The following is a 12,864-nucleotide window of genomic DNA, read 5'->3' on the forward strand; positions in this document are numbered from 1 at the left end:
AGGGACTGATGGAAAGAAGGGTTACAGCCAGATATGGGAACTTTAAGTATGAGGCCTTTGGGGGAAATGCCAAATGTCAGACAAGCCTGAATAAATAAAATATGGGAGCGTAATCTGGCTAGGGCGAAGGCATGTTTGCGGAGGGAATGTAAATAAAACTTAATGGGGTCGTTGTGGGGATGTTGTGAGGGCAACATGGTATTTAGAAGGTGGAAAGTGTAACACGAGGCTAAAATGAAAATAAAAATATATGGGGAGAGATAAAGGTGAACTAGAAAACAACTGGAGTTCTGGTGTGTGTGTGTGTGTGTGTGTGTGTGTAGGGGGGGGGGGGGGGGGGGGGGGAGTCTTGTCTAGTCACTTTAGAAAATTATCTGCAACCTGCATTTGATAAGTTATGTTGACCTCAAATATTTCTTGAGATGTTAATATCAAAGAAACACATGAAATGAGTATTAAAAATATGGAATAAATTAACAAATTGGAATAGTCTATGGCTTAAGACCAATTACGGTGTGAATGTAACAAGTAAAGTATAGTATGGACTGTCAAACACAGTGCACTGAGAACACATTTGTATTTTATAGAGAAATTTACTGCTAGTTACCTCTCACTAAATGCATGCAAACAGTCATACAGCGACAGCGGGTCCTGGCAACGCAAGGTGGCCATACTGGGATGCTCAACTGTTGGAGCTTCAGGTTCTGGTGCAGAGTCTGTAAACCGTACAGCCAAAGTGTCACCGGTTTGCAGCTGCACCTCTCCCTCAGATTCTATTCTGCATCCACGACAATGGACTGTGTATATACATCGTGAGCAATGGTAACCCTATTAAAGAGAAAAGTTTCAACACAACCAAGAATGTATGTGTTATGTACATAGGAAAATAGTTTCAAATTACTGCCTACCTGTCCATCAACAAGCAGAACAGAGTACGGCTGCTTATACGGAACAAGGCGATCTAGCGCATCATGCAGTTCCTTTCCTGAGAGGCGATTGGGAAGACGAATAAGATTTGGATGGCCAAATAGCCTCATTTTCTTTTTATTGTTATTCCCATCTCCGTCAGTGTCCAATCGGAAAACAACCGGAACATTTAACAGTCTACAGGAAACAAATGTTTTAATAAGCACGGAGAGATCTTCCAAACATTTTACATACAAAATTTAGAAGACTGTTCCACTTTTATACACTATTTATAATAACATTAACAAAATAAAAGTTAAACATTAGATTAGAAAATATTATCTATACCACCTTATTGTGGGTTTGAAGTCTCCAAGCTTGTCCAGTTCAATAAATTCTGTCTCTGGTTTCACAGTTACACCACACACAGGACAGTTCAGTGTATCACCTCCATAATGTTTGCACGATGCCTAGACAAACACCGCAATATTTAAGTCTTTCTATTTAGAATATAACGAAAACACTTCCATTAGCTATATTTGCCATGCAACTGTTACTGAATTATATTGAACAACAAAATAAAAATCAGAATATTACTGAACAAAAAACCACAGCATTCAAAATGATGATTACAGGTGTGCCTATTGTTGTAGCAACCTTTTCTGAATTGCACCACCTTACTTGTCAAGTTGTCATGCACAGTTTGCTTCAACCATATCGCCTAGCGCTACTGAATTATTATGATGAATTATTTATTTTCTACTATGTTATCCACAAATTTGATGTTTAGTGGGTTATTATTGTCATTCTTGCAAACTTTCATTACATTTTTTCCCTCTTGTTCCATTTGGATTTAATGTAGGCCCTGTACATACAATGTTTTGAAGTTAATTTAAAAATAGCAAATCCATTTCACACATTCAGTTAGATGAATATGTCATATGCGAACCTCAGCTTGGACTCTGTTCCACTAACAGTGTTGCACTTCTTTTGAAAGTTGCCTCTCTTCTCTGCCCCCCCCCCCCCCCCCCCTTTCCCAAGCTTCCCTCCTCCATTGCTTGTTTTGATACACATTAAACAAACGATGACCTACAGTATCACTTTTTACATTTGATTTTTTTAATGTCAGAAATCACTCTTAAGCTTCTGTGTGTACATCTATTTTTACCCACAATTGCTTTACAACTTACACAAATGTGTTAGAATATTTATTATTGCATAGTACAGTTAGAAAATAGTCACAAAAGATGACAGATTTCAGCGACTCACAGCAATGACTAAAAATTGGAAAAACAATGTTAAAAGTTAATAGAGCTTTGACAAAAATATATAAAAAAGAAATCTCGGCATGGCATAAGCATCATGTATGGGAAATAGTGTGTGTTTTTCCAGCCACTGACTAAAATAGCAGGGTTCACAATGTTTTAATATAATTCGGGAATAGGCCAAGATGTATTGTGGACATGACATTGCGATGTTAATCTATTCTGTGCTACTCTTCACAGCTATGCATAACTCCTTCACCATCATCCACCTGATCCTACCTTGCTTACAGTACCCAAGGCTGGGTCTCCTTCTACAATTTTCATTGACACCCCCCCCCCCCCCCTTCATTACCGATTTAACGAAGTTTTTGTTGAAAGATATAGTTCCAGTTTTATTATTCTAAATTTGAAAGTAAAGTGAATTTAGTAAAGGTTGATTGGGGCAAGAGGGAGGGAGGGAAATTTGATTTATCTTGTTACTTTGCAGTGAACAGATGAGAAAAAGCGTATTAAAAACTCTGAATATGACATTTCCTTTGAATTAAAATTTTAGTGAAATTGAGAAACAACGAAACAAAAATATGCAGGACTGTTTTTTGTTCTGAAATCAGCTTGCTTTTTTTCTCTGTTAAAATAATTCGTATTGTTGCTGTTGAAATGCATTGTGCAGTAGTGAGACATTCTTCACATACTGAAAATCTTTGGCTGTTTCAACTGCTCTCATTTTTTCAATAGTATATGCACCACGCCAAGTGTATTTAAGTGGTGCTACGACATACAACATCTGGCAGCTCATTTCTTACAAATGAAACACTGATATGTTCTGAATTCTACAATACCTGCACAATTTGCCACACATGCTTATATAATAATGAGGTATGATCTATTACTCCAGACAAATATGTAAAATCTGTAATAAGCAAAGTGAATAAAAACAAATTTGTTGGCGACGTTCTGGGAAATTTATGCATCTATGATGGAAATCACAGAAAAGACACTAGTTTGACCAATTGGAGGACAGCTCCAGTGTTTGCAGTCCTTATCAAGTAGGCATAACAGCAGCAGCAGGGCAAATCCAGAGACTTGCTACTAAGGCTGTGAGGGTAGTATATCCCATCTGCATGAAAGTGTAATAGGGATGTTTGGAGAAACTAGATGTGACCCCTTGGAAGGAAGCCCACAAAGTTCTTCCAAAACGCTGTTGGGCAGATTAAAGTGCACTCAGAGGCAGTAATTTCATCCCATTAAACGTCTCAAAAATGAGATCGACAGGAAGTGGAAAATGGCTAAGCAGGGATGGCTAGAGGACAAATTTAAGGATGTAGAGGCGCATATCACTAGGGGTAAGATAAATATTGCCTACAGGAAAATTAAAGAGACCTTTGGAGAAAAGAAAACCACTTGCATGAATATCAAGGACTCAGATGGAAACCCAGTTCTTAGCAAAGAAGGGAAAGCAGAAAGTTGGAAGGAGTAATATATAGGGCCTATACAAGGGTGATGTACTTGAAGACAATGTTATAGAAATGGAAGAGAATGTAGATGAAGATGAAATAGGAGATATGATACTGCATGAAGAGTTTGACAGAGCACTGGAAGACCTAAGTCGAAACAAGGCTCCGAGAGTAGACAACATTCCATTAGAACTAATGACAGCCTTGGGAGAGCCAAGCCTAACAAAACTCTACCACCTAGTGAGCAAATGTACGAGACAGGTGAAATACTCTCAGTCTTCAAGAAGAATATAATAATTCCAATCCCAAAGAAAGCAGGTGTTGACAGATGTGAAAATTACCGAACTATCAGTTTAATAAGCCACAGCTGCAAAATACTAACACGAATTCTTTAAAGACGAATGGAAAAACTGGTAGAAGCCGACCTCGGGGAAGATCAGTTTGGATTCCGTTAAAATGATGGACCATGTGAGGCAATACTGACCCTACGACTTATCTTAGAAAATAGAATAAGGAAAGGCAAACCTACGTTTTCTAGCATTTGTAGGCTTAGAGAAAGCTTTTGAAAATGCTGACTGGAATACTCTCTTACAAATTCTGAAGGTGGCAGGGGTAAAATACATGGAGCAATAAGCTATTTACAATTTTTACAGAAACCAGATGGCAGTTATAAGAGTTGAGCGGCACAAAAGGGAAGTAGCGGTTGGGAAGGGAGTGAGACAGGGTTGTAGCCTCTCCCCGATGTTATTCAATCTGTATATTGAGCAAGCAGTAAAGGAAAAAAAAGAAGAATTCGGAGTAGGAATTAAAATCCATGGAGAAGAAATAAAAACTTTGAGGTTCGCCGATGACATCGTAATTCTGTCAGAGACAGCAAAGGACTTTGAAGAGCAGTTGAACGGAATGGATAGTGTCTTGAAAGGAGAATATAAGATGATCATCAACAAAAGCAAAACGAGGAAAACGCAATGTAGTCGAATCAGATCGGGCAATGATGCGGGAATTAGATTAGGAAATAAGACGTTTAAAGTAGTAAAGGAGTTTTGCTATTTGGGGATCAAAATAGCAGATGATGGTCGAAGTAAAGAGGATATAAAATGTAGACTGGCAATGGCAAGGAAAGCGTTTCTCAAGAAGAGAAATTTAACATCGGGTATTGATTTAAGTGTCATGAAGTCATTTCTGAAAGTATTAATATAGAGTGTAGCCATGTATGGAAATGAAACATGGACGATAAATAGTTTAGACAAGAAGAGAATAGAAGCTTTCGAAATGTGGTGCTACAGAAGAATGTTGAAGATTAGATGGGTAGTTCACATAACTAATGGGGAGGTATTGAATAGAATTGGAGAGAAGAGAAATTTGTGGCACAGTTTGACTAGAAGAAGGGATCTGTTGGTAGGGCATATTCTGAGGCATCAAGGGATCACCAAATTAGTATTGGAGGGCAGCGTGGAGGGTAAAAATTGTAGAGGGAGACCAAGTGGTGAATACACTAAACAGATTCAGATGGATGTAGGTTGCAGTAGGTTCTGAGAGGTGATGAACCTTGCACAGGATAGAGCAGCATGGAGAGCTGCATCAAACCAGGCTCTGGACTGAAGACCACAAAAACAACACACAAAATATGAACAGGATTATCTCAAATAAAAACCAGTCTGGCTGAAATAAAGAAGGCAGTATTATCCACTGCTGCCAAACAAGTAATACCATAATTTAAGATGTTTGTTCAAAGTGCAAGAAAGGACAAACGATAGAAAAATTGTTGGGCTGGAATAGGATTGAGCTCTGACACTCACATGACTAACCACATCAAGTACAAGAAATGGATGCTCTACAACTTTTCATTGTAATCTCTTAACTATGTACTATGTACATTCCTTGCCGCCGCCGCCCCCCCCCCCCCCCCCCCCAAAAAAAAGTAGTGATCTAACAACAAAGCACTGCAGCAAATTGTTTGAAGTTGTGGTCTAACGACTATGAAAGTATCAATCTTGAGAATTATGGGGGAGGACCATATATTTTTATTTACATATTTTAGTTACTTAATGGTTCTAATTTCATGGCACAATTTAATTATAATGAGTGAGCATATGTCCACATAAGCTGAAAATTTTACAAGAGTTTCCTTCGAAATCAATTAAAGTGTTACAATTAAAATTCCATAAACTGTTCAAATTGCCTTTAGGTGCAAAAAAGCTAACAAACCTCTATGCATGATTCGCACAGCACACAACTGCACGACACGTGTCGACGAAGATTGGAGTCCATTTCCTCGAGACAGATGGCACAGCTCTTCCAGCCGTCTCCCTTTTCATTCACAGGAGCAGTTAACCCCAACACCGTAGAATGTGGTTTGGCAGATGTGGCACTGCTGAGAGTGTCTGGACTCTCAGAAACCAACCGCTCGAAATCTTCTTGTGTTAATGGACCCAAAGGATCGCCTGTATCAGTGGTTTGTGAAACTGAGCTTGTAAACGCTCCCCCCAGCCCAACACTCAGGTCACCCGCACAGCCTTCCTCCGCTACAGATTCTGTAAGATCCAGTGCAGCAGTTGCTGAGTCACCTCTTTCCACACTGCCATTAGGCATGCAGGTCACCTGAAAATGAAATCAAAGTTATACCTTGTCCTCTGAATGATGGTATGGGAAGAGAGGCAGAGAAAATGGAATTTTCTGAAAAAAATTTTCCTGTGTAAAGGTGACAACTTCTATAGGCAACATCCCATTACATAAACAGACTGTGTTGCATGTTCCCATAGCCACACAAAAGTCTGGTGCACTACACTAAATTTCTACTACTAAAAATAAATAACCATATATTTTCAATATAAATATAACCAAGCCATTATGAATTTCTTTGAGTTGTTGCTGCAGGTTTCTCAATTTTTATTTTTGATGTCTACATTGTACCATTCATTGGTTGTTATGTTTAATGGCTCTTGAATCTCAACACATATTTACATTTTATCTTATAATTCTGAAGGAATAGACTGTCACGCGTTAGAATGAGGTGTGTACAGAACACAATATTTCCTCTCCACAGCTCAGTTATGAATTTAGAAAAGCCCACTTGCACGTTATTGCCAATGTGAAATTGTTCGTATACAGCAACTACTGTATGTGTGTGTGACCTTACTGTTATGTTCATATTGCTGAAGCACATCATTACATATAGGTGATGCTTTCTCAAAAATAAGATGTGTGTGGCACACGAACTAGCCTCAATAATGCAAAAGGAGTGCAATGGTTCCAATTAAGTTAGTATTTACATTGTACGGTCAATTTATTTTCAATACTTCTGTTACAATTCGTATGTTACTCATTACAATGTTGCTTCATGTAACTGAATTAGTGTGGATGAGTGTGTTGGCGTGCCATTTCTGAAGGATACCCATTCTCTGAATGAAACTACCTAACTGTTTCTCAAAGAACAAATTTTCCCTTTTATTTTGTGTTCTCACTAGTTTCTGTTAATGACCGTGACAAATAATAAATTAGTCTATTTTTTTTTTTTTAACTGAATCTCAAACCCATATATATAGCTACAAATATGAAAATAGTATTATGTTCCCAGAGAAAGTTCAAGTCTCATTATGCAATATAAAATGTGTCCCAAACATTTGGGATAAAATTTTTGTAAGGATGCTCCAATGAAAAGGTACGAAACAACATACAACCAAATCAGTACAAATTTGTGTGTGTGTGTGTGTCACCTCCCCTTTAATATAAAAGAGCTGTACTCTCAGCAGGAAAGTGATGCTAACTGTCTTTTTTGACATCCAAGGTCCGATACTCATCAAATTCCTCGAGCATGGAAAAACCATTAACAGTGATGTGTACTATGAGACAATCCTAGCTTATGCAATATCTTCAAGAACAAACAGCCTGTGCTGCTGAGGGAGGGTGTGAGGTGTGAGTCATTCTGCTCCACAATAATGCATGTCCACACATCTCCAAGGTCATACAAAGTATAATGGCCAAGTTCAATTGGGATCAGCTTGAGCATCTTCCCTAAATCCCAGACATGTCACCATGTGACTTCTGTGAGCTTGGTGCTTCAACTTTACGACAAACTGAAGAACACAGTGGAAGGCTTGTGTCACAGCCACAGAAATTCTGAAAACAGGAAATTCTTCAGCTCGTAAACAGTGGCATAGTTGTGTTCTGCCCTCTGGTGATTACTTTTCCTGTAAAGACTTTAATTATACCCACAGTATTGTTTTGTAGCTTTTCTCCAGAACAACCTCATAATTGAGATAGAGGATAAAGGATCACCAATCAGAAATGAATATTACAGGTAGTACATTGCGTGCGAAGCATGTGTTTGTAAACAGGTTACGTTTCCACACTGATGTTGCTGACGCTACCATGCTACACATAATATGTGATGTGTTAATGGAAAATTTTATCCTCTTAGGGGTTTCACGGAAGTGCTGGTGTACGAGACTGTTCTAACTCTGAACACAAAGACACAGTTGTAAGAAACCAGTTATTTACTAAGTCACTGCATGATAGCTTAAGAACAATAAAGTTTAGAGAACATATACAAGACTGCTGTTCAGAGCCAGTGCATGGTTGCATAAAAAGCATTTGCTTGATAGGGACTGTCTGCTATCAGCTGCAGGCGATAGATGCGTGGACCAAAGGTCGGCAGGCTTTGGTAGGGGCCCGGAGCAGCCAAACAGTGTGCTCCTCAAATGAGTGTGCATATCAACATGCACTGCAATAGTGGGGGCAAAAAGCTGTAATGTGTGGGTGATAACAGAACCCCAGCAGAAATTGAAGGGGAAGTGGTTGGCAGGGGAGAAGCAGGCTGTCACTGTCCACAAACGACCACAGTGGTATGTGAGACAGTGGCAAAATTTTATGCACTACTGTATTGTCTGCACTGGGACTGGTGGCCACCACTTTGAAAAGTGGTGATGAGATTAAGTTGTTACAACAATGTTAAGTGAATTATGTTAATTAAAACAAAATTTTAATTTCCAGTCATTCATTCCTCGGCTGAAAGTATTCAGTTTGGGATCTTCTACCATTTATAACATTTTGATCCTAAATATATGGGACACCCTATGTATGTAGAAGCAGAAGTCATATGTACTATGATGGTGATCTTGGCACTATCATATAGTACATAACTAGTTAGCGATAATACCAACAAGAATTACACTACTAAAATACTCTTTTAAAAAACCTTTATCATCATTAACAAAGTTCAGAATCCAGTTTAAAAATTTTCAGCAGCTGACTTTGCACCAACTGGAACTACTTTTAATTTATTACAGCTGCCTGTTTATGGGAGTCGACATCAAATTGATGCAAGAAGCAGTTCTTATGGGCTGGTCCTCTTTGATTTCCTTCATACTTAAAAGATTTGGAGGTAAGTGGGTGAACATGTTTCCTAATTCAATACAATGTACTAAAATGCACTGTCAAGTACAAAAATTTGAACTCTGGGATAGAATCACTCATACTGGCTCAATTCCTGCTACACGCAAGATTTTTTAACAACTTTTAAATAAATTCAACTTTTATTATGAAATGTAAATGTTAATTAGCAAATAATGAATCATAATTTTTTTAAATATTACTTTTAATTACTAATCACATGAAAATTGAGAGTATTATGAATAAATACAAACAGAATATTAAAAAAAACTATTATTGATAAATAAAATTCTCTCATTTAACATTAAGAAATTTCACATTTTGTAGCAGATTTTACTTTAACATGAGTACTTGTATTTGTAATTAAAAATGACATTTTTATTAAAAAATTATAATTGATATACATTTCAAATAGATAATAAATACAGAGCTGAAATAAAAGTTGCATGAAGCAAGAATTGAACTGATTACTTCGCAACATTGCAAAACTAGAATGTTACCCATAAAGCTACAGATGGTTCCATTAGCGGGTACAGAATTCTTTGTGCTTAACAATGCTTTGAAATTTCCAAATCAAATTTTTTGTGAATTTTTGCGATGTGCATCTTACTGCTTTTGGCAACTGATGTCCAGGTTTATTTTTATGAAGAAAATAAAGAGAGCCAATCAGTAAGGTCTACCTGTTAGATGTTACTGACTTCTCACATAATGATAGTTGTTTTGTATGGTACCAATAAACTGGAGTGAGAAAGTGTAATGAAATATGTTCCATTTGGCATTCTAAATGGCTACTACAGAAACTACCCACAATCTGTAGTTTTCTTCTGCGTAATAATGAGACTATTATTAATGTATTACTTATAACGTAAGACAGACCTTTTAAAACCTTGCTCTATGATGCTCTACTTTACTATATTAAAGGCAGGTGCAGTATGTAACAGTAGGCTTCGGAATAGCATATATGATGGGATTATGGTCAAATTGCCCAAATCAAGCAATAGCTTTGCATTTCAATTATCCTTAAACTCTCCTGGAGCTTCGGCACTCTGGAGAGTGGACAAGGTGTGTGCAGCAGCCTCAGTAGCTCAAAAAAAGTCTCAGATGAGAGAAAAAAAATGCTAGTCAAGGCTAATAGCGATCACAGGATTTAATAGACCAAGAATGTCTTTCTGCAAGAGAGTAGATGTGGGATGGGAATGTCTAAACTAGTCTGGTACTCCTTGAGTAATGAATATCAAGTAAGTAGTATTTTAAATGGAATGCCAGGCCAGTGATGTCACCTATGATTCACTCTCCTTAGAAAAATATTTTGGCAATGAAAAACATGTAATTACGGGTAGGTGGAAACAGTTTCTACAATAAACTAAACTACAGAACTGTTGACACTGATATGAAGATTGCATCCATGATAAAATGTTTTCAAAATCAAACAATCGTAATGAAACAACAAGAATATAGAAAAGATAGGTTGCTACTCACCACACAGAGGAGTCAATAAACCACAGACAGGTACAACGAAAAAGAATGCTAGAATTGTTAATTTTAAGACTATGTCATTCATTTGAAGTACACTGTCCAACAACATTAATGTTACCACCTGTCAAAAGCCAGAATAATCAACATTTTCAGTGTCAGAATGTGTACGTAGACAAGGAAAAAAAAATTCCCGGATTTTTCACGGATGTCCCAGGTAAAAACACACTTTTTCTGTGTAAAGTGACAGAATACTTTCTCTTGGAGCGATAAAACTTATCAACCCTATGAACAGTTAAGGTTTTATACACTGGCGTAGAACTTCCTAGAGCTTCAGAACACTAAGCCCCTCCCTCTCCTCCAGAAAAAAGGAAGACACGTTTTGGTAAGATCTTTGCTAGGCAGCAACATGTAGCACATATTCTGCATATTTTCCTATTACGAAAATATACATTTGAATTCAACCAAACACAGCAAGTTAGTATCCACAGCATTGAAATCGAGATTGCGATGCGCATTAGAAAGCCAAACCTAACTGATGTCAAGTGATCTCGCCAGCCGACGATAGCAGATATTCAGAGCATAGGACACGTGACGTAGTCAGCCAATAGCAACCAACATCACTGTTCAGTAGCGTGAACACACATGAAACGTTAATGGTTTAAATTAATACACAGAGTGTAGCTACTATAAAAGCTAAGCTTTAACATGTAATACTTGTATTTTTTGCATGTGTTACACTTTAATATACATCAGACAAATGTGTCAGAAAAATTTTAAATAATATGTAAATGTGTGGGCTCAAAATACTGCGAAGTGGTTGGCCCTCATGAAGCTTTAAATGAGAATCAAACGATCTGCGATTCAAGAAATTCAAAGCAGATTTGCACAGATAACATAATTTTTTCTTGCATAAAATGAAATTTACTTATTCCCCGACCTGTTTGAATTCGTTTCAGCAGTTGTCAGTGAGAGCTAGAAAATGCCGTTACCATGCATGCGCAGCTACAATGATGTAGGAAGCCCACATGTTCGTATCTATATAGCATTAAGAGATCTAACGTTACATTATAAACGAAATAGATCATCAGAGGGTACTCTAAGAGCATCGACATTTTGTAAACCAGACTTAAATGTATAGTTCGGCTAAAAGTGCACATTCGTATGTCCAGAATCACAAAGAAGTAGGCCCCAACATGATACGAGGGTTGGAACTTAAATAGTGGCAACTATTTATTCACAAACGATACAAAAGAGTTTGCACCTGTTACTGTCCTTCAAAGTAGTCACCAGTGTTGTGTAGAACCTGTTGCCAGCCATGTGGAAGACGTAGTATACTGTTAGCAGAGCCTGTTTGGTGCGAATGGAGCAGTCTAAAGTTTTGGTGATTCTTATGTACAACTGTGATGGTGTTATCCTAATGCATTTTGTTCCTCCATGGCAGGCCGCCAATGCACAGTATTACTGTTCGTTTTTGGAGCATCACCTGCGACCAGCTTTGCGAAAGAAGCGGTGCTGCTTTCTGCGCAACACACCCATCATTTTGCACTACAATGCATGGGCACATACAGCACAAGCAGTAGCTGCTCTGTTCAGTTGATGGGACTGGGAAGTACTGTACCATCCATCATAATGCCCAGACTTAAGTCCTTGTGACTTTGATTTGATTCCGAAGATGAAGGAACGACTTTGTGGGATTTGCTTGAGAACTGTTTCAGGGATTCGACAGGCAGTAGACCGCTCCATTCGCACCATCAACACAACAGGCTCTGCTTTTTTGAAATCCTCTGTATAGTTGTATAGGTTAGGGTCCCAGATACCACACCCTGGGACCATTCAACCTGATGGGCTCTCATCTGCAAGGTATAATTTCTTGCACGTTTGCATGATGCTCTAGAGCTTTGAAAATAGTTGCAGTAAGAAGGATGGTGGCACAGTGTAATTGTTATGGTGCATTTCCATACGCAGACAGTGTGGGTTCGAATCTCCTCTGGTGCTATGAAATTTTTATTTTTTAATTGTTATCAAAACTTTGATTGTTATTTTAATTTAATGAACTGGTTTAAATTTTATTTTTGTCTTCTAATCCTTATTCACACCATTTTAATCATCATATTAACTTTCTGGGTTGCTCTCATGTTTTCTTCCTTTGATTCTTCTTTAATTTGAAATTTTGTTCACGTGATTTTAATTACTATCATGTATTTCTTTTCATTTAATTTCTTCTGTTTATCATCTTATACTTTCGGCCATGTTACAGCATTCATTATTTCTATTCCTCATTACGCTGAAATAATTATAATTCCTTCTTTCGTTTAAATCTTCGTCTGCATTATTTTGTCCTTACTTCCACAAGAATTTATGTTTTAAATGTT

At 37.6% G+C, this 12,864-nt stretch overlaps 1 protein-coding gene across 5 annotated transcripts in view; it reads right to left on the reverse strand.

The window, feature by feature from the left end:
- LOC126277951 (uncharacterized) overlaps window positions 1-12,864 on the reverse strand; it is a 183,826-nt gene that overhangs the window by 55,323 nt on the left and 115,639 nt on the right. For all 5 annotated transcript variants that reach the window (XM_049977549.1, XM_049977554.1, XM_049977550.1 and 2 more), the window contains exons 10-13: window positions 5,834-6,226; window positions 1,258-1,376; window positions 909-1,104; window positions 608-828 (exon numbers count right to left, since the gene is read on the reverse strand). In XM_049977549.1, the coding sequence (XP_049833506.1) occupies window positions 608-828; window positions 909-1,104; window positions 1,258-1,376; window positions 5,834-6,226 (929 nt within the window). The remainder of the gene's footprint in view (window positions 1-607; window positions 829-908; window positions 1,105-1,257; window positions 1,377-5,833; window positions 6,227-12,864) is intronic.

This window comes from Schistocerca gregaria, chromosome 6 (genome assembly GCF_023897955.1).
Source record: "Schistocerca gregaria isolate iqSchGreg1 chromosome 6, iqSchGreg1.2, whole genome shotgun sequence".
In the NCBI taxonomy this organism is placed as follows: Eukaryota; Metazoa; Arthropoda; class Insecta; order Orthoptera; family Acrididae; genus Schistocerca; species Schistocerca gregaria.